The 23,688-nt window shown below is 37.9% G+C and overlaps 1 protein-coding gene across 1 annotated transcript; it reads left to right on the top strand.

The window, feature by feature from the left end:
- The first annotated feature begins 18,280 nt into the window (after window positions 1-18,280).
- LOC147629212 (dirigent protein 14-like) lies at window positions 18,281-19,178 on the top strand. Its single transcript, XM_086812965.1, has one exon. It carries the CDS (start codon window positions 18,376-18,378, stop codon window positions 18,940-18,942), a length of 567 nt encoding a protein of 188 aa, XP_086669091.1. The 5' UTR covers window positions 18,281-18,375; the 3' UTR covers window positions 18,943-19,178.
- Window positions 19,179-23,688: the final 4,510 nt, after the last annotated feature.

Genomic DNA, 23,688 nt, shown 5'->3' with positions numbered 1-23,688 from the left:
TTATTCCCACTATATGTGTACTACTCTGGGGTCATGTTATACACTACCCCTGTAAGGGTCTTGTTCATGATGTATACTGCTGTAGCACATGCTTCAACCCAATAAAACAATGGCATACTCTTCTCATTCATCATGGCTCTACCAATCTCATCTATGTACCTATTTCTTCTTTCAGCCACCCCATTCTACTGAGGTGTGTACCTGCATGAGACTTGCCTTATGATACCTTGCTCCTTGAGGTATCCCTTGCTTCTTGAGCTTTGTTGGCCCTAGTATTGGCCACTTTGTTGACCATATCCTTGTCCACCTTGACCACTATTTTGTGAATTTGACCAGCTAGTTTGCTCTTGGTTATACCTTCCAAAACCTCTGCCTCTTTGGCCTCTTCTAGACATGCCACCTCTTCCTCTCTTGCCCATAACAAAAGATTGTTCTCTAGATGCTTTGGGCTAACTATTCTTTGTCAAGCTCATCTCTTCTGACATCATAAGAGGTATCAACTCCTAGAAGTTGGGAAACCTATCTTTGACTGGAATAGATGTCTCAAATGGCTTGTACTCTTTGCCCAAGCCTCTGAGCTTGACCAACACAAGATCATCATCCTTAATTGCAACACCAATTGATCCTAGTTGATCCACTATCTTCTTGATCTTCAAGACATAATCATTTATGCTAAGTTTACCTTGCCTTGGGAGTCCTGACATCTTGGATATGTCTAATCATTGCATCAGATACATTTATGGATATGTAATGTTACCTACATGGACATCTTGTTATACAATTTTCTTCTAGTTCATCTTCAACTCCTTGCTCATCAAGAAGTTCTTCATCCTGAACTTCCAAGCTTGATAGTTGTTCTTGTTAAGCTTGTCTCCTTTAAATAGATTGGATTTCTTTGCCATCTCTAATGGGCACACAACAAAGATAATAAGCTCTACAAGTACCTGCAATCAACCCTTAGAACCTTACTACTTGACTTCAAGTCAAGTTTGTACATTCACATTCACTATTTCAAATCTGTCCACTTTACGTACAATCAGCTTATAGAGCTAATTTGAGTGACCAAATGTGATCCAAATGCAATGCCCCTTTGTAAAGGGCTTCTTCTCCACAATTTCAAGTACTTGTGTACAAGATCTAAATAAAAAATAACAACTGGAAGAAGAGGTTCTGAACTGAATTGTTTACCTAGCAATGTTTTGCACTGTCACTCTGTTGTCATAATAGGGGACTATTGAACTAATTATTGCAGGCAACTGAGGTGTCTCTAGCTGATGCCCTCTGGTACAATGGTACTCTAGTATTTACGCTCAATACGTACCAAGTTTGGTAGAAAAATTCCAAATGAAAGCTTCTCTATAAGCTAATTTTGTATCTAAAAAATGACTAGACAACCTATCCTAGAAAATCAAGCAGACCGTATTAGGTAATTTGGGAAAATCCCAATTCCCAAAATGGAAATGTTTAGAGATTTTATGATCAATTTTCCTCAAAACATAGGTTTTATAGCATAAATAACTATATGTTTAGACATTATAGCATGCAAATTAGTTAATTTGTGATGTAAAACCTAATCAAATTCCCCCAATAGTAAGAAAGAAAGCTACATGCACACACATTACCGTACTCCTCCCATGGGGAATGAAGATATTATACTTGTCACATTGAGATTTATAGTCCCAAAATTACACCATTTGCATTTATCAAGGGACTTAAAAAAATAAAATGGTTTTTTACAACTGTTTTTTGAATTAAGGGAGAATGACAGTGGTGCCATTCTTCCTCAATTTTGGTAAAGGATTTAGAAAACACAAAATGGTTTCTATAGCAACTACTCTTGAACCTATGTACAATCCTTTAGAAAATTGGTTTAGGTACACCCACTATGAAATGTAATTTTTGGTAGCATAAGCCATCATCATCTCAAGAGTATTTGTGGTGTTGGTAAACACCATCAAAATATTAGATCTAAGAAGTGTTGTTCTACAATTGTCACATTCGAATAGTTTAATAAGTGGTCATGGTGTCGTTCTCCTCATTGGATGACCTTATTATTAAGGGTTGGATAACATTATATAAAACATACAAATTTAAAATACATAGATTGTTCTATCCACCACTATCATACTAGGAAAGACTGGTAGGGTGTTGTTCTCCCATCCTTAACTTTGTTTTGAGAGAGATTGTCATTCTCCACTTTTCCCCACTAGAATGGAAGGGTTTAGGACCCTCTATCATTGGTGCTATTCTCCAATTTGCTTGGGAATTTTGATTTTAGTGGTCGGATGATGGATTTGGTACCATTCTCACCTCATTTTAAGGGAGATGGTAGCCCCATTACTTAGGAAAAAAATGGCATTGTGTCGTCTCCTTGAAAATTTTGGTTTGAGATAAGAAAATTAGAGGGAGAATGGCAGTGCTGCCATTATCCCCTCCTCCCTAATCTAATCCAAATTTAATGGGATAATTGCACCACTGCAATACACCCTCTTGTATAAAATGGAGGAAGAATGGCAATGGTGCCATTCTCCTTTAATAATTAAACTTTCCAAAAGGAGAATGACAATTACGCCATTCTCCCTACCTTTATTACAATGAAAGCATGGTTTTGTTTGGTTTGGTGCATTATCATTTTGGTGAGAATAGTAGCATTGACATTCTACCCCCAATCACAATGTCATCTTAGCTAGACTTTTCCAAACTCATTCCTCATTAAAGGATCCATTCCCCATTGAATATTTGGTTTGAGATGAGAAAGGCAGTGGTTCCATTCTCCCTCTTATTAGATTTGGCTTGGTTTGGTGCATTATCATTGGGGAGAATGGCAGTGGTGCCATTCTCCCCCAAAACAAATTCCCAAACCACTACCATCCCCTTCTTAGAAAATTAGATGTAGAAGATGGTAATGGAGGAGGAAAGAGTGGTACTATTTTAAGAATGACAATGTGGAGGAATGCTTCATTATCACATTCATATAGATTTTCCTGTCCATATTTGGTAAAACATTGGTAAAATAATCATGTCTTTTGCAATACACAAATAAAAAGGACACAAAGTAGAAAAAAACTAGATATTTCTTGGAATATTACTTACATATCTCAATTTTAAAAAGACTTTTATGAATGGAGTATTGTTATTACTTCAATGTCTCAAATTAAGGATAACAGAGATTCACATGTCTTCAATTGTAACATTAAAAGACATCAAAGGATTTATACAGAGATATGAATGTGTAAAAGTCAAAGTTATATTAACAAAAAATATAATCCATAACTTCTAAATTAAAACTTGAAGGATAAAAAATAAACTATTCATGAGAACCTTTAATGTTTGCACAATGAACAAAGTATTCCTCACACAATTAAACATTTTGTTGAAAAGACACCAAAGCATTTATATTTAAAGTGTAAGATTGCATTGGTACACAACACACAAAAAATCTGGTAATGAATGAAAAAGTATTCATAGTGTTATGTAATTAATCAAACTCATAATATGTGAATAGCTCCTCACCTATACAAATATAATCTATGGTTTCAACATAAATATAACCATATTCTGCAATGTCTACATTATCCATAGAGATGGACCAAGGTGATAACTCAGGATAAAATACATAGTATGCGAATAGCTCCTCACCTATAAAAATATGATCTATGGTTTCAATATAGATATAACAATATTCTACAATTTCTACATTATACATAGAGATGGACCAAGGTGATAACTCAGGAGAAGATACATAACATACATTGGGATTGATACTTGAACTTCTACTACTGTTGATAGACCCTGCCACATTGCCATTTCTAACAACACCAATAATGTACACCATCTCCTTCTTCGATGAGAGTTTAGGGTCTTCTAAGATGGAATACTTCTTTATCCTTGGATTGAATTTACACATCTTTTTTCAATATTTATACGAGTATTTATCCCCTCCATAATGAAGGATGATTGTCCCTCTCTTGGTAAAACTATGTGAAAAAAGACCAAGTCCAGTGCCTATTATGGTTGAATCCCAAACCTCAAAATAGATGCTCCAAATTTAAAACACTTGCATCATTGGAATAGGACATGTTGTTATTCGAAGTGGATTATATGACAATATATATCTGACCTTTGACCTAGTAGACCCAATTGAGGAATGACAATGGACAACCTAAATAACTAAAATTTTCATCTGGGAAGTGTTTAGATGAAATTACTAGTCTGATGGACCATTATTGTGTTAAGGATATGAATGAACTATTTTCTGATAATGAGTTTTGTATGTTCTTCTTGTAGAAGAGATCTTTATCCCAGGATTCTGTGAGGGTTGACCAATTTTAAGGGACCCCAAAATCAGTTGGATCTAAAGTTGGATTCAAATTATAAATAAAGTGGTCGTTTTCACCTGAGCATCTTGGTTAAGTGGGGAAAAAAAAGGGACTTAACAAGAATTTTCGTATTGATAGGATCATGGATCGAGGTTGTCATGGTAGGAATGGTAATCTCCAACTTGATGAGGAAGAGCTCGACCCAGATGTTTGCAAAACTCTCATAGATCTCAGCCTAAACCTTTCAAAGGTGAAAGGGATCACTTGGGAGAAACAATAGAGAAGTGGATCGAAGGAATGGAAGAATGCTTCGATGTCACTGGATACAATGAGAAGAGTAAAGTGGCTCTTGCAAGGCTGAAGATAGTAGAAACAGCCAGAGTGGCATGGAGAAACCACTATGAGACCAACCGTTTAGATTGGAACACCCAAACATGGATTGATCTCAAAGCTTACCTAAGGAAGAGATTCTGTCCTCCCGGCTTCTTGGAGACTAAGATGAATTAATTCCTGGAGTTAACCCAGGAAAGCCGAACCAGGAAGGAAAGGAGTCTACACCCTAGCTCTCATGTGGGAAAGAAACACCATAGCCAAGAAAGCTTGAAAACACGATTATGATTAGCAAAGTGATTAACATTTGATTAGTGTCCATAGTTAGTATCTATACCTCTCCTACCTTTATGCACTACCATTTATTAATGTCCCTCATACTTAGATAGCCTCCCAAGCCCATGGCCTAGGCCCCATTATTGTAGATAGCCCATAGGCACTTTCTTATAATAACATATAATGCAACTTATGTAATGAGGACTCGTGTTGGAGTAGTTTTTTTTTAGAAACCTTGAACTGCACATGTCTTCAAAGCCTTAGAATGAAATTGAGCCCATAATTCATGAACAAAGGTGAATTTAGGTAGCTATGTATGAGTTGGCAGCATACATTATGAAAGAATACATAATGAGTAGGTTTCATTAAGAGCCTCTCTTTTCCTTGGATTGTCACAAGCCTTTTCTTATAGCTAAATGTCAATAAATGTAGATAGCTAAGTATGAGTTGAAAAAATACATAGTAATCCCAAGTTTGCTAGTGTTTTTTTCCTTCATTTTATAAACTTGAGACATTGGCTCTGTGGGATGGGCACTATTGTCTTCAAAAAGGAAAAGTTGATTTAGTAGCCATGTACGCACACACACATATATATATATATATACATATATACACATATATATATGTATCAAAATACACACACACACACACACACGTGTGTGTGTGTACATATATATATATATATGTGTGTGTGTGTGTGTATGTATGTATGTACATGCATAGATGCATACATGTACACATACACACACACATTTATTTATACATACACACACACACACACGTACATGGATACACATCCAAATAATCCTTTTGTATAAAAACTACAACTATTTTCTTTGATGTAGTTGTTCGTAAGATTACTCAGATGAACAACTGCAACGTAAGATTCAAGACATGTAACTTTTTTTATCGTTCAAGTAGTGTAACAAAGTGTTCTTAGGATGCACATGCACATGGGATGGGCCTAGGCACATGGGCTTAGGGTCATTTACATGTGAGATTAAGGCACATGAGCCTTGGGACTATAAAAGGCATGTGATCTAGGAGTATTGTACCTTTTGAACCTTTTTGATATCATTTGATACTCATTACACTTACTTTCCATATTCCTTAGTGCTAATCTCTCTAGATTTCTCTAATCCAAGATAATTAAGATAATCTTAGGCTAATCTAGATGCCCCTTTCTTGTATTGGTATCAGAGCTCTTGGCTTAGATCCTTACTTAGGTAGTGATTAGTGATAATCCTTTTTAAATTATGCTTAATCTAATTTTCAAAATACATTTTCTTGATCTTGATTAGTAATAATTATTTATAGATTACTGTTAATCTAGTTTTTCATAATGCATTATCATGATCAATATTAGTGTTAATCATTTTTGGAATTGATTCTTACATAGTTTTCAGATTTTGCTAATTTCTTGTTTTGACAAGATTAGCAATGGAACTTGTGTTAATCATTTTTGAATTTGTATTAATCACTGTTTTCAAAACCCCAATCCACTATACTATTTGATTTCTTAAACTTCTTGATCTTCTTGATCTTGATTTTCTTGAAACTTTCTTGATTTTTGAAATTAGGGTTTGCATAGATTTTAGTAATCCAATATTGAGTGATTTTCTTGCACTATCTTGCTTAGAGAGCCTACAGATCAATCCTTAAGGCCTAATTTCTTCAAGATCAAACCCTAGATTCCCAAATCTTGAGTTCTTGGAGAAGCATTGCAAGAAGAAGATTGTGGTTTAGAAAATCAAGGTTGTTGTGTAGAGTTTTTAGATTACTCTGCAGAATATTCAAATTGCTATGTAGAGTTTTCATATTACTGTGCAGATTATTCAAATTGCTATGTAGAGCTCTCAGATTTCTATTGCAGAGTTGTAGAGTGTTGTGTTGAGTTCAGATTCATAGCAGTTTTGAACAAATTTCAATGCATATTTTAGTGCAATTCAAGATTAATAAAGTTTTAAACAAATCTTAGTAAGAACACAAACTTTAACTTCATTTCATGATTCTTAAATATTGTGGAACTAAGGCTTACTCAACAAGCAACAAATTGAAAGACGGTGATGCTTGCTGAAAGATTAAGTGCATCTTCATAACTTCTGACAAAGATTGCATAGCAATTGCAAAGAAATTGTGAAAGCTTCAAGAAGGATTGCATAGCAATTACAAAGAAATTCTGAAAGCTTCAAGAACTGTGAATTAGAGAGTACAACAATGAAATGATGCAATTCTTAAGCAAGAAAGTGTGTAAAAATTATTAAATCTTTTCAGAATTATGAAAAAGCAAAGTCTTATCATAGATTAGCATTAATCTTTCAAAGATTAATGCTAAACATACTTCTACAACAAAGATTGTTGAATATATGCCCTATGAGGTTGATTTTTGCTGTAACTATTTGTTAATCGAGAGAGCTCACTAGGAGTTGAACCCACACCATTGGAACTAGCCAATATCTCCGTACACCATAAGGCTTGAGTTGTGTTGGTTGCTGGGAGAGACTACCAACCATTGATTGGTTTAGCAACCTTCAAAGATTTATAGCAAGCTAGGCAGCATAGGGGTCTTCTAAGCTAGCTAGCCAAGGGAGCATCAAAGGGTCTTGATCAACATTAACAAAGTCTAACATCATCACAAACAACCAAGAATCTCTTGACAATAGCAGTAGGCTCACATAGTCTCTTCATTAAGCTACAACAACTCTAAGCGAGTGATTTGCAATACCATTGGAGTGCAATAGTTTCATACAACATTGATGTATGCAATGCAATCTTGTGCATTCTTGGTTAAGTTGGATCATATTTGATGTATTTCAAGAGAAGATAACAAAAAAGTGTTGAGAAAAAAAACATTGTCTCAAAAAGCATTATGGCCCTTGTACTTCATTTGGATCCTCTATAGGGGATTCTTGCATTTGTGAGAGCTGCTGTTAGGTTAAGCTCAGGTCATCATGATCACGGAGCAACAGAGCTAAGACAATCAAATACAGGCAACTCTACACAAGGGACAACATAGTGCTTTCTTTCATTGCAGTAAGGCAACGTTTCAATTCAACGTTTTACCATTATTCACAGGCCTAGATGTAGCTTTCATTGCATGAAGCAAACAAGGAACAACAACAGTGCTTCTTACTCATCCAGCTCAACTTAACACAGCTTGTCATCAACAAGTGTCAGGCAACGCAGAGACCCGCATCTAAGGCAGCACAACACACATGCAGTGCACAAGGTGGGAGCTGTCGGAGCTAGCAACTGCACTCTATGGTGATCATCAAAAAATGGAAGCATGCTTGCTCTTCCCGACAAGTAAAGCAGAGAAGCATGCTTGCAATTGTTTGAAGGGCAGTGCAGCAACGTCAAGCGAGATTATGAACATAGCTTAAAGAGGGAGCCGGAATTCAGAGAAGAAGTTGCTAAGACACTTGCTAAGGCACTTACTGAGGGCACGGGCTTAGATACGTTGTAAAAATGGCAAGAACAACGCTTGGGCAGAGTACACTGGGTGGTCACAGGACAGAGCGCTACATTCTCTGTCTCTCTCATCGTCTTTGACTGATTTAGAGTTGTCTGCTATTTTAGGTTATATTTTATGTTGAAATCGTCTTCAATCTCGCAACCATACACTATTCGAGGGAGGTCTCAATGAAGGAAACGACCCACGGGAAGGCTTCCTGCACTACTCCAGTAGGGTGGGAAAAAAAAAAAAAAAAGGTAGCTGGCTTCATCGCGTCTCTCTGAGGCTCAGTGCAATCTCTTTGCAAGTCTAGTTCTTTGAAAGGCTCTAACACAAACTAACGCAGCACAGCCATCGCAACAAACATCCTCTGAGGCTCAGATTAGTGCAAAAAATGAACTAGCACAACTAACAATGTTCATTCGTTTCGTGAGCAGGAACAACAAGCAACGTTCGTATTGTGAGTGGTATACAACAAGCAGCAATGCCTTCATCCCTCTAGTAGAGCTAGGACTGCCAAGGGAAGGGAGAAGGAGACCACCGCAACAATATGAAAACTTGAGAGACGTAAAAGAGTTTAGGGTTTAAAACTCTCTCTTTTTGTGTTCACATTCTCTTCTAGCCTTAATCCTTTCATACCTTCTTATCCATTCACACCTTCACCACCAGGGATTTCATTAACGTCTTCACAATTTCGTGATCACGTTAACAAAACCTGTTATTAACATATTAAAACTTGTGGTCACATTGTATATTCACATTACCTGAACAATGACCTGCCAAAACCTACTAGTCCCGTAACCCCGCCGGGTTTATTTGGTTTTCCCGACGGGCCCGTCGGGAAAACCAAAGAAACCCGGTGGGATTCTGTCATGTTTATAAACATTGCCCGATACCCATCATGCAACTTTTGGGGAGATAGTCCTTGTTTTTGGGGGCGTGATATCTCTCCTCAAAGTAATTGTAGAGCTCTCGAGTTGCTAGAAGTATCCTCTTGGGAAGAACGTCCTTATCTTAAGGGCTGTCGTCTTTCCTTGTAGGCACTCCTAAGGCTATTGAGCCACTCGTCCTTAGTTCTTTGAATTGGGAGCAGGGTGTGTTTCGTAGCTAATACTTGCGAAGATTTAGGGACAAAGTTGGAGTCATTCAGCTTTGCATTTGAGCTACGTAGGTAATCTACCTCATTCTGCTTTATGAATGGTTTGATGGAGCCAAGAGTCCTGCTTAGGGACTTGTATTGGTTCTTGATACTTGATATAGTTTAGAGTAGACAAGCGTCTATTGTCCTATACTAGAAAATTGGGCAAGCATAGATCTTTGATTTTCTTTGTGAATGTTAGAGAAAGTCTATATACTAGAGTATTGGGCAAGCATAGATCTTTGATTGTGTAAAGTATCCTTAATTGGGTACAAAAGGCATCCTTCATTGGGGGTGCAATGTGCATTGTATGCATGCTATCAATTATATGTATCTTAATCTTAGAACACACATTCATGCATTCGTCTTGTCGTGATACTAAAGGTTTAGCACGGATTAATATTTATGGTTATGTAAGTATCCAAATAAAATAATTCATGGTCTAAAAACTTTCAGTCATCCTTTGCATTTAGCATGAATCGTCATGGATATCTTTATTTTCTAAAGTTAAAACAATAAACTACGTATATGATGATCATCCTTCATTGGGGGTGCAATGTGCATTGTATGCATGCTATCAATTATATGTATCTTAATCTTAGAACACACATTCATGCATTCGTCTTGTCGTGATGCTAAAGGTTTAGCACAGATTAATATTTATGGTTATGTAAGTATCCAAATAAAATAATTCATGGTCTAAAAACTTTCAGTCATCCTTTGCATTTAGCATGAATCGTCATGGATATCTTTATTTTCTAAAGTTAAAACAATAAACTACGTATATGATGATCATCCTTCATTGGGGGTGCAATGTGCATTGTATGCATGCTATCAATTATATGTATCTTAATCTTAGAACACACATTCATGCATTCGTCTTGTCGTGATGCTAAAGGTTTAGCAAGGATTAATATTTATGGTTATGTAAGTATCCAAATAAAATAATTCATGGTTTAAAAACTTTCAGTCATCCTTTGCATTTAGCATGAATCGTCATGGATATCTTTATTTTCTAAAGTTAAAACAATAAACTACGTATATGATGATCATCCTTCATTGGGGGTGCAATGTGCATTGTATGCATGCTATCAATTATATGTATCTTAATCTTAGAATACACATTCATGCATTCGTCTTGTTGTGATGCTAAAGGTTTAGCAAGGATTAATATTTATGGTTATGTAAGTATCCAAATAAAATAATTCATGGTTTAAAAACTTTCAGTCATCCTTTGCATTTAGCATGAATCGTCATGGATATCTTTATTGTCTAAAGTTAAAACAATAAACTATGTATATGATGATCTTTTGAGTTTGTGAACACGGTAATGAAATCCTTTCTCATTGTAAAAATTGATTGTACAAATTACCCTACATATTAGAACTGTGGATGAAATTCTCCATATACGAATGCTGACATTGGAAATAACAACAGCTATGGTAATGTCCGAAATCAGAGTGTATGAAAGATTACGCGCGATGAAGCTGTAGAGACATCAAATTGGTCTAGACAGTAGAACTGTGGGTGCAATCTCTGAGAAGGTAGACAGAATGAGCATGTCAAATCTTGGTCCTACGGAGCTTAATGGTGTTGGCACATTTTCTCCTTTCACCCCACTGGTATGTTCTCATAAGCATCAAAGTGGACGACGTGCATATCTACTGCATTTGCTTTGACGGCAATATCTAGCTCACTAGGATTTGCAACTGTCTCACGTTCGATAATGTATTGCATGATGTTGAGTTCAGTAATATTATTTGATATTCCGTTTTTGTTTGATCATTGATAAGTAATGATACACTTGTTGCGGTTGTCTCACGTTTGATGATGTATTGCATGATGTTGATTTTAGTAATATTATTTGATATTCCGTTTTTGTTTGATCATTGATAAGTAATGATACACTTGTTGCAGTTCTCTCACGTTCGATGATGTATTGCTTGATGTTGATTTCAGTAATGTTGTTTGATATTCTGTTTTTGTTGTGTTTAGTGATATTTGCTAGATTTGCGAAGAGGACCACCATGCTTTCCCCTGAAGAGCGTAAAATCGTTCTACGAGCAATTCGCATTGAAGCAGTCATCGCAGTGTCACAATGTTCAGAAGACATCATCAAAAAGATCAATGAGTTTGAGATACTCATGTGAGATCTATTAGAGCAGATATGGAAAAATGCACAGTGTTGACTTTGAAGCGGAGGCAACGCTGAGTTGCTTTTGATAGACAAAAGATAGCAGACTTCAACCATCAACATATAACATGAACTATTTTGGGGAGCATGCGTGTGGCATGCAATGATCTTAGAGATGCTGCCCCGTCTGAAGCTAATATGCATCGTCTATAGTTATGGGATGCTGTATGGAGTGAGCAAAGAGCCAAGAGCAAGTGCATGAAGGCGCTGGATGCAGAGTCTCACGTTATCAAGTGCATACACGTTGCACTCCTCATCTACACACCTACCGTGATAGAGAGAGAGAGAGAGAGAGAGAGAGAGAGAGTTGTGAAGTGTATCATGAGAGAGAGAGAGAGAGGGGGAAGAAGAGAGAGAGAGTCGTGAGACAGATAGAGAGAGAGGGAATACTAGATGACATTTTTAATAGTTTTGTGAGTTCCTAAAGAGAGGAAAATAATGTTTAGTATTGTTTTATATTTTAAGAAAATAGAGGGAGAAAAGGTAATTTATTAGGGATTATGTATATTTTAAGAGAGAGAAAAGAGCACTCCTCATCTACACACCTATCGTGACACAGAGAGAGAGAGAGAGAGTTGTGAAGTGTATCGAGAGAGAGAGAGAGTTGTGAAGTGTATCATGAGAGAGAGAGAGGGGGGGAGGAACAGAGAGAGAGGGGGGGAGGAAGAGAGAGAGAGTCGTGTGACAGATAGAGAGAGAGGGAACATTAGATGACATTTTCAATAGTTTTGTGAGTTCCTATAGAGAGGAAAATAATGTTTAGTATTGTTTTATATTTTAAGAAAATAGAGGGAGAAAAGTTAATTTATTAGGGATTATGTATAAGAGAGAAAAAAGAACTCCTCATCTACACACCTATCGTGATAGAGAGAGAGAGAGAGAGAGAGAGAGAGAGAGAGAGAGTTGTGAAGTGTATCATGAGAGAGAGAGAGAGAGAGAGAGAGAGTTGTGAAGTGTATCATAAGAGAGAGAGAGAGGGGGGAGGAAGAGAGAGGGGGGGGGAGGAAGAGAGAGAGAGAGAGAGAGAGATATTCATTTTTACGATTCACGACATCATGAAATTAAACGTAAAGACAATATGATGTAAACTTTGATCCATGAAATACTCATGCCACGTTACCAACCAAGTATCGCATGGATCAAACACAATAAAAACAATACAAGCCGCATCAAGCAAATTTACGACATTTTTTCGACCGCGTTAACGATCAAATGCCGCAATATGCAAAAAACAATATATGCACTAGCGGACGACACCAACTTGCCGCGTTAACGATAAAATGCCGCCCAAATCTATGGGAATACGAATAGGATACGGACATACACTGGCCGCGTTACCGACCATATGCCCGCATTTGACAAAGGGAAGGGAAGGGAAGGTGACCGCCATAACGATACTATGCTTGCCGCGTTACCGACTAGTACTGCTACGGCGTGCCATACTTACCATAGGACACAAACCAGCCATGTTACCGACTATGTGCCCCACGATAAGCACCATTCCAAAGAATGGCCTTACACACACACACCCCTCGTGTGGCGGACCACCCACATCCTGCCGCGCATTGCGACCATGGGCGGTTGCCCGCACAAACACACACACACCCACACACACCCACACACACACACACCCACAACTGTCATTACCTGTGTATACTGTCAGCAATGAACTCCCAAAGGGCCCCCCGGGCCCGTATATATACAAAAATGTAGCCCGTCGGACTAAATGACGACCCCGGCGGGACCCACCGGGGTTTTAATATTCCCGACGGGACCGCCGGGTATTGCAAAAATCCCGGCAGGATTTTAGCCGGTTACCAGGGAACCTCCCACCGGCTTTTTTGGGAACATGTTAACATGTTAACATGTTAATAACAAAAAAAAATTGTGATCACGTGAATATAAAATCATTGTTGACCACGTCTTTTATTCTTGTGCTATTCCCACTATACATTGTGGCCATTCTATTCAACACATGGTGGATATTAGTAATGTTTCATGTGCAGTTTGAAAATGGTGGGTGTTCTTGACTGTGCTAGTTGGCCGCTCGCACGCGTTGTTTGAGGTGTCCACATGCATTATGTTGTTGGCGTATGTTTGCCAATTGCTTTGAGATTGTTCACATGCTTTTCTGCATTGTGAGCCTTTTTCACACATGAGTCCATTTTTGTGAGGTGTTCCGTTGCTTTGAGCTTTCATCAGGTATTGTTCATACGCTTAGGATTTTTATGGGGCGTGCTCATGTGCATTAGCACATTATGGGCTTTATTTGCATGTTTAGGTGCATAGTGTTCTTTTCACGCACATTGGCACATAGTTTGGGCGCATTCACACATGGTGTGAGTTCATTGTGCATTGTAGCCCTTGTTCACATGCTTTGAGCATTGGATAGTGTTCACACATAGTCATGGTTTATTACCATTACCCTTCTGCTACTCGCCATAGTCCTTGCTTTCTTCGGCAACAACATCATCATCGTGTAACTCTTGATGATTAGGGACGCATGTGTGATACTAGGTTCTTAGTTGGGATTCTTCATAGTATGAAGTAGCATGTGTTACCCGACATGATCAAATTATACATCACTTTTGTCGACTTTGTATGAAGAATCCATGGGTTACCATGGATTCTTCGTACGCAGTACCATGGGTTACTTGATATGATCAAATTATACATCACTTTTGCCGACTTTGTACATACATTTGGGACATCTATGCTTTGACCATCAGATCCTTCATCATCTATTTCACGTGATGAGGAGTTAGTTCATTCAAGCCATAGATGGAGGATGGAGTTGCAGAGTTTACTGAGACACACATGTTCGTCATCTATGGGATGAGAGAGATTGGCACATTCAGTGATCGTTTGACTGTTGGTCTCATTGAGATATTTCTTAGAGGCAAATGGATCATCTTTTCTCAATTGGGATGACTCTTATGGTCGCTTATTCGAGTGTCCTACATTCTTGAGTAGTCGTGATTATATTCTTGAGGATGTATACTGCATCAACATCGGCACAAATGATGATGATGATGATGTATCACACTCACATACCTATGATGATGTATCATGCACACATACATGTCATGATATTGATGTATCACACACATATACACATGATGATAGTGATGTATTGCACACACATACACATGACGATAGTGATACATGTGCATATGTTGCCACTGACACATATGCACATGATGATGATGTATGTGATAGTGAGAGAGAGAGTGATGTGTGTGAGTGAGATCATGTGGTCATGATCTTGATGGGAGGGATGGCAACGAGCATTCTGAGCATTGTGATTGATGATACGCTTATGTCTACCTACCTTCCAATGGATTATAGTGATGCATTAGACTATCACTGGTGGGGGGGATCAGCTCTTGACTAGTGATGCATTAGACTATGGGGGGATCAGCTCTTGACTAGTGATGCATCCATTGCAGTAGTGTGTGAGATTCGGGATGATTATACTTCACATGTTGATGAGCATACAATCGTGCATGAGCAGCATAGACATGAGTTTATAGTGCTAGATGAGTCAGGATACTCTTTTAGATCCTATATTCATGGAGATATCTATGATTCTATCTCTACTCCTAGCTCTCATAGCATACCTAGCAGTATTTACTTGGGTTTAGTGCATATACTTGGGCAGTCAGACATTGCACATGAGCATAGTGATGATTTTGTTGAGGTGAGGCTTCGTAGGAGAGAGAGGATCATGCATATGGATCTAGAGAGATTTGGATTTGATATAGAAATCTCCTTAGATCCTATACTGTTGGAGATAGATTTATCATAGGATATAGGTCACATAGGGGCATCATTTTAATGGAGATAGACCATGTTTATGAGGATGATCTTGAAGGACTTGGAAATGTCATAGATCATGATTTAGGGGATACCATTTATCTTTCATGTGAGGATACCTCTTCATTTTTCAATGATGATTATGATGATGCTTATGAGTATATTGACATCTTATATCATCATACACACATAGAGGGTTTTGCACATGAGGAGGTAGTTGAGGGTTTGGCTCATGTCCATATACCTATTGATGTAGCGGATCGTGTTTTCGACATTTTGAGTGATGCTACATGGGATGACTACATTGGTTCACTCTTACCCTTGCATGATGCCGACATTGAGATGTGTTCTTTTGGCTTCTATGGATGTCGATACGATCATGTTTTGTTTGGAGCCAGGGCATTTACTTTTTGATGTAGTATATGTCATTTTGGAATGCATGGTATCTGATTATATGGTGCATTATGTCAATTTACAGGCATCACATACAGATTCTCACCTAAGCAGTTATTTGGACCATGGATTTGATGATATTTTTGGTGGTCATTTCACTTTGGACGAGGATCTTGGATACTTCCTTCTCGATCTAGGAGTCACACATTTGTTCCATGGTTAGATGGACTACACTTTGGCTATCCATTTAACTGAGGTGGAGTTATAGCTTCGTCCTACGTCATCGACAAGGGTGTCTATCCATTTGATCCAGGAGGATTGGCCGGCAAGGAAACTAACATTGGCTCTCTAGATTTTCCATTTAATCCACACGATTCAAGAGCCATTTCCTTGGAGCCTACATGGTTTGGATCTACATTCCATCTATGTGGTCACACTTGTGTGGATCACCTCATCTTCAGGGCGACACTAGTGTCTTTTCCATTTGATCCTAGAGGATACTCAACTAGCTTAATCATGGACAGTGGTTCCTTATCTTTTCCACTTGCACCAGATTATTGTGGGACCATTGGCTTGGATTTTGCATGCCTCGAATTTCCTTTCGATCCAGGCAGTTGCATAGATAGCCTTGTCACATCGATGGGAGCCCTTTATCCTTGTTTCTATTTGACCCTGGTGGTCATATGATTCATGTATGGGTCTTCCGCTACATCAACATTCCGCCATGGATGTGATTTTTGGCTTTTGTACATAGCCACTTGCATGTCTTCATTGGGCACGACCACCCTCGATTTCAAGGACGAAATCATGTTAGGAGGGGATGGTTTGTAACAAAGTATTCTTAGGATGCACATGCACATGGGATGGGCCTAGGCATATGGGCTTAGGGTCATTTACATGTGGGATTAGGGCACAAGGGCCTTGGGACTATAAAAGGCATGTTCTCTAGGAGTATTGTACCTTTTGGACCTTTTTGACATCATTTGATACGCATTACACTTACTTTCCATATTCCTTAGTGCTAATATCTCTAGCTTTTCCTAATCCAGGCTAATTAGGATAATCCTAAGCTAATCTAGACTAATCTAGATGCTCCTTTATTGCAAGTAGCATGTTCTCGTACAATGTATACTCCAACTAAGTATGGCACTTAGTATGCATATCGGGAGTGCAGTAAGTATACATGTGGAGAGTGCATAGATATTCAGTATATATACATGTAGAGAGTATACATGTAGAGAGTGCATAGATATTCAGTATATATACATGTAGGTCTATGTATGCACGTAGAGATAAGATCCGATCCGTATCTTGTTTATGAGTCAAAGTAGAGAGCAAGGGTTGACAGTGTGCTACATGCTATTTTTTTTCCTTTGAGTTTAAAAACTAGAGGCATCTGCTTGACACTACTGTCTTCAAAGAGGAGAATTTGATTTAGTAGCCATGTACTACCCTCCTTCAAGGAGCTTATGGTGGATGCCCAACACAATATCCCGATCACATTATAAATTTTAGTTGCAAATTGTAATCTAATTTGGATTGATGATTACCATTTGGTAACTTCGCACTAGTGAAAAATTACCAAATGATAACTCACCGTTTAAGAAAAATTACCATTAGGGTTTTTTGTAAGTCTATATGACGCATGCTTAACAAGGCTCAAATTCATGACTTAAGGCTCACCAAGTAGAAATCACTATTATCTCGCTAACTAATATAAATAGCTTTAATTTTTTGAAACTCATACAACATCTAGCGTGTATGAAAGAAATGAAGAGATCTTTGGTAACTTTGAGATCTAGAAAATTATCAAATTGTAACTCAAAATTTGGAATATATTACCAATGGTAATTTTATGAAAATCTCAAATTTATACCCGATCATAAATGGGTGGGGATTCCATAATTCATGTAATGGTAAGGAACGCACAAATAGGTTTTGTTAGCATGTGTAAGACTAACTAATCATGGCATTCCGTTATGGTGGAGCACTACCCACTATTTCATGCAGCTTTCTGGGTCCACTTTGTGTGTTGGCTAGACTCATTCTTGCACGTTCAAGGTTGAGTGTGAACAAGCCAAATGAAAAAAAGGAAAAAGGCGGATACGAAGAGTATTTCATGCAGCGTTCTTTGGTGCCAGGTGGGTAAAGGGACTCCTTAATGTCAACCCCTTAATGTCAAAGTTGCTAAATGCTGAGTGGAGCAGAGGTGGCATGGTGACAAATAAGCTAAGCGGTTAGCTCGAAAAAAGCAAAAAGAAAAAGCCAGCGAGATAATATTGGCCCCGTTTTATTGGATCCACATTTTTTTTTAAAAAGGAACGTTGCTGTCACCTCCACTCCTCGCTATAGAATGAGGTTGACATCCACAGAGAGAATATGCAGGACAGCATTAGTACCATTACATCCTTTGCTTTGGCTTTCCCTTTCGATCATATATAATTAAGCTCCAGCTATGGCGCTCACAACCCTTAACCTCCTTCTAGCCCTAGCTCGCTTTAGCTTAGCTTTGGCCATCGCCATCTCTCTCACGGGAGCTGAAGCTCGCAAGCTCCGCCATAAGCACATCCCTACGTTCCAAGTCTTCAATTATCTGTCTATACAGGGGAATAACAGCACCACCGGCTACAACGCGGTGAGGTGCGCAGGCCCGGCCCAGCAACAACCCTTCATGTTCGGCACCATCTTCTGCTTCGACATGCCGCTTCTCAAGAAGAAAGACTTGAAGTCGGAGCTCCTTGGCCGAGTTCAGGGCACTTTCACATTCGCGCAGCAGACCGGCGGCGCCGTGTTCGTGACGGAGACCTTCGTTTTGAACGGCACCAGCTTGCGCGTCAAGGGCTCCTTCTCTGCCGTGGGCTTGGAGAACATTGGGCAAGTCAGTAGCAAGCCCATCACTGGCGGAACGGACGACTTTGCCCTGGTCTCCGGTGTTGCCATCACCACCCCGCTCAGCGGTGGCGGTATCGACAGCGAGGGCAACAGCTTCTTCTGGTTCAAGTACAAGTTCACTTTCAAGTAGACAAACCACACCTTCGTTTCGTTAACAGTAACTTCAACAAACAGCTACCTTTTCCTTGCGGGCTAGCCCTAATTATTGCAGTTGTCATGATTACACTCCGCCCGTATGGAAAGCCTGCACTTTCCATCAGTGCGATTCTTTACTCAAACTCCCCCTCTCTCCCGCCTTTAGCTGTAACAAACGCCTTCTCATTTTATAAAGAATTGCAGGTTCTGAAATGACCCATTGGTATACAGTGTGTATGAAAAGTGGCGCAACCCCCTCGCCCTCCCTCCTCCTCCTCCTCTCTCTCTCTCTCTCTCACGATCATCCCAACCGCTCTATTTAACTAAGCAAAAATAAATTCAATCAGTTTTCATTGCCAAAAAAATACACTAATTACTAGTTTCACAGCTATAATGTATGTGAATTCCTAATTGCATACCAGAAATGTATGTACCTTCGCCTTAAAAAATAACAGTACGAGCTGGCATTAAATACACTGTAATGCTGTTTTGTTTTTTTGCTTTTCTAGCACTAGTCATATGAAAATAGTGCTTTTCTAGCACTAGTCATATGGAAATAGTGTGTCGATTATCTCATAATATGGGTAATATATCACAACATTCAATGGCTTTGCCACAGCTGACTTTCCCCAAGAGCCGTAAAAGTCAAAGGGGTTAATAATAAGGGATGTTGTTATATTGTTATGATCACTAAGTATAAATTCTACCATAAGCTTAGTTAGCTCTGAGAGAAACGTAGGACTCCACAAACAGTAACACAAAGTAAGAGAAAATAATAAAGCCCTTTTCACAAACAATAAACTTATGAAATAAAACTTTCTTAAATTACTTAAGAAAATGAATAGTTTACCTTGCACTCTCTCCATAAATCTATTCGTTGATTTTTGCACCTTTCCTACATAATGTTATTGCCTTTAAAAACTGAAATCATTTAAAAGTTGGCCCTCAATCATATCCTCCTTAGTGCATAACATTCTTGTGCCTTAAAATTTCTCAATTTGTACTTTATGAGATTTGGAATATTAATCCTATTTCAGAAACTACAATGCTATAACACAAGCTATAACACTATCCAGAGATCCTTGCTAAACTTAATAGCATGGGATATTTCTCTCTCATTGCATCATTTCTTTGATTGCACTACAAGTGAACTTTAAACTTAGTCCCCCATTTCTAAATTTTATTATTTCTTTATTTAAGGAGCTTTTTTTCAGGAATATGATTGTATGTGTCTAGGTATTTTCGTCGATAATTACGTCAGTATTTGTATTGGTACATGTGTCAAAATATCTTCAAACATGGGATTGAAAGAGAATCCATTACCATCCATAGAAGGATCCAAGATGTATTATCACTAAATTCACTAGATAATGATGAGCCCTCCTCATGTTATATCAATTGATTCTCAATGATATCATCATCCATAGTATTTACGTAATGAGCATCTCGTTGATTGCCCTCCAAAGCATTGGGGACATTACCACCTTCTTCCATTTCTTCCTCAACATCTTTATCTTCTATGTTTGCCTTTAAGGTGCAACTTATATTACATACCACATTTCAATTCTAACAAAGTTAGTTGAAAAATTACCTACTCCATATTGTAAGATCTATTATGTTTTTTCCATTCTATAATAACCAAAAAGAGAGTACATAAAAAAATTTAATTCACGTTTATTAGAAAAATTTGGACTAGAAAAAGGACCCTCTAAGAAAAGCGATGTCGTTACTTTTCTTTAAAAAAAGGTATCTTATATCACAAACCCCACATGTGGCATTCCTTTGGAAAGTCTTTGAAAAGTAGATTCTAAATCTGCCACCTTTGATTTACACCTAGTGTATAAAAAGGCCAAAGAAGTTTAACACTGATCATGTATACACAGTTCTACGAGGGTCAAATATCCAGTGGACATGTTGAGATATGATGGGTATACAACCCATCATTATGCTTTTATGGTCAAAAAATAGTACAAGAGATAGAGCTCACATGGAGACACTTGGACAAAAGTATTGGTGGGAAGATGCCAAGATGCCATGGATGAAGAGATGGCGACATTATTGGATAAAAATTAGGCATGGGAGTTGATGTCTTTGCCTAAGGAGAAGAAGACAATTGGATGCAACTGAGTTCATAACGTAAAGTTGAATTTTTATAAGTTTGTAAAAGCACATACAAGGTAATATTGTCTTCTTCTCCTTTGCCTAAAGAGAAGAAGGTAATTGGATACAAGTGGTTTCATAAAGTAGACCATAATTTAGATGGGTTTGTTTGCAAGTACAAGGTAATGTTGTTAGTCAAAGGACATACACAAACCTATGGCATTGAATATGATGATGAGACTTTAAGCCTAGTTGCTATGTCAAAAGATTGAACATGGACCCTCAAGCATGCATGGATATGGTGTGTTGAACTCTAATTACTATGATTAAAGAACACTAATCCTATGGTGGGTGTAGTCTAATTAATAACATAATGATGATCCTAATAATTTTTTCAATCTTGACTCAAGCACAATTAGGTTACAAGATAAGTTAACGCGATGATCCTAATAACTTAATCAAGCTTGACTCAAGCACAATTAGGTTACACGATGGAAACTTGTACTCATAGAGAGACTTGAGAGCTACTTGTATTCATTGCTTGAAAATGACCCTTTTTATATGAGGAGGGTACACCTCTTACAAATGTACTCATGTGGGATAATGTCTAAGTGTGATGTGGTTGCATTCTCCTGATCCTGGTCATCTACTCATACCTTGCCCTCAATTGCACCACAACTTTCAAAACCCCCCCTTGGTGCCATGATGTATAGGCTACTACAAGGTGGTTGGATGTGAATTGAAAAAGATCCATCACTTCCCCTTAGTACAACATGCTACTCAAGGTGGTCAAGTGTGGTATTACAAGATGTCATCACCCCCCTAGGTACATAAATTACTACTCTTGGGTAGTCAGGTGTGATAAGAAAACATGATACGAAGGACTAGGTCTACTCATCGATGAGCTTTTATACTCGTGGGCTAAGGTGGTGAGTCTTGTCGATGTATTTTTGGTTTAGAAGAGATGCTCATCAGGGATCTTCTATTTGCTTGATGAATCCTCCACATAGTTGGCCTCCTGGATCTTTAGTTTGCATTATTTTTCCTTGTGCTCAAGTTTGTTATACAATGTCCACATTTGGGCTTATGTTTGAGTCTGAATTCACTTTTGAAGTGTCCTTTCCTTCTGTAGTGGTAGCATTCTTTTATGCCTTTGTTAGTGTAGAATGCTTGTTACCTTGTTTTACTTTGTGTTTCATTCTTTAGCTGCTTCTTTTCTTCAAGTAGGGATGAGATACAACCCTCAAATGTTGGTTTAAGTAGATTCTTTAGAGTGGTCACTAGTGCATCATATTCTTCTTGCATGCTTTTTATAAGTATGGCAAGTGCATCCTTTTCACTTATCTTTACATCATTTCCATCCATTTAGGTCATGATGCTTTTTATTTTACTTATGGATTGTGCTAGTAACTCATAAAATTCCATCTTTATGCCATAAAATTTTATTTTCAAATGGATTTTCTATTTTTTTTACCTCGAAACCAAATATTAAATTTAACTCATCCCATGTTTGTTTTGTTACAAAGGTCTTACCAACTAAGCTTATTGGGCTTTAGTTTGTCAAGTGTCTAATTGCATACAGTTTGGCAACCTAGTAAACTTTTAAGTGAAACACACATAATGATGTGATTTGGATCATGTGAATGTTTGCAAGTGCCAGATGATATTCCCACTTGTGATTTATAACACCAATTTCTACTTATAACAATTAATGATATTAATTAATCTTTAATCCTTGATTCAAGCCAGCTAACAAAGGGGGGAAAGTGGATAAGATGACTAATTGATTGATTAGTGAGAAGATTAAGCTAATAAGAGTTGAGAGAATTATTTGGAGAAGCTCAAAGAGGAGAGGGAGGCTCTAAAATCATGTCAAAAAATTGAACATGGACCCTCAATCATGCATGGCTTTGGTGTGCTTAACCCTAATTATTATGTTTGAAGAACACTAATCCTATGGTGGGTGTAGTCTAATCAACAACATAATGATGATCCTAATGACTTAATCAAGCTTGAATCAAACACAATTAGGTTACAAGAAGATGGAAACTTGTACTCATAGAGAGGCTTGAGAGCTACTTGTATTCATTGCTTGAAAATCACATGTGAGATAATGTCCAAGTGTGATGTGGCTGCATTCTCTTGATCCTGGTCCTCTACTCATACCTTTCCCTCAATGGCACGACAAATCTCAATAGCTACTAGGATGGCAATTTTGAAAGAACTTATTGTTGTGGCTGAACCTAAGAAATTGTATTTACATCAAATGGATGTAAAGAATGCATTTTCAACATGCTGATTTACACAATGAGGTATACATGGTGCAACCTAACTAGGACATAAGAATCGTGCATACCCAGAGTTTGTTTTTAGGATGTCTAAAGTTTTATATAGAGGCACCTAGAGCATGGTCAAATAAGATAGGAGAGTATCTTGCGACTATTGGATTTCATATATCTACAACATATTTTTCACTATATGTCAGAACGACTTACAGGAGCATTGTTCTAGTAGTCATTTATGTTGATGACTTTATTTTTCACAAGGGGGACAATGACATTAACATTCATGAGGTGCAAATTCTCCTTAAGAGGAAGTTTAAAATGAAGGATTTAGGAGAGTTACGTTACTTTCTAGGTAT

Source organism: Cibotium barometz, chromosome 18 (genome assembly GCF_041138505.1).
Source record: "Cibotium barometz isolate CiBa-2024 chromosome 18, ASM4113850v1, whole genome shotgun sequence".
Classification (NCBI taxonomy): domain Eukaryota; kingdom Viridiplantae; phylum Streptophyta; class Polypodiopsida; order Cyatheales; family Cibotiaceae; genus Cibotium; species Cibotium barometz.
The sequence above is the reverse complement of the archived record's forward strand: the minus strand, read 5'-3'. Positions and strand labels throughout refer to the sequence as shown.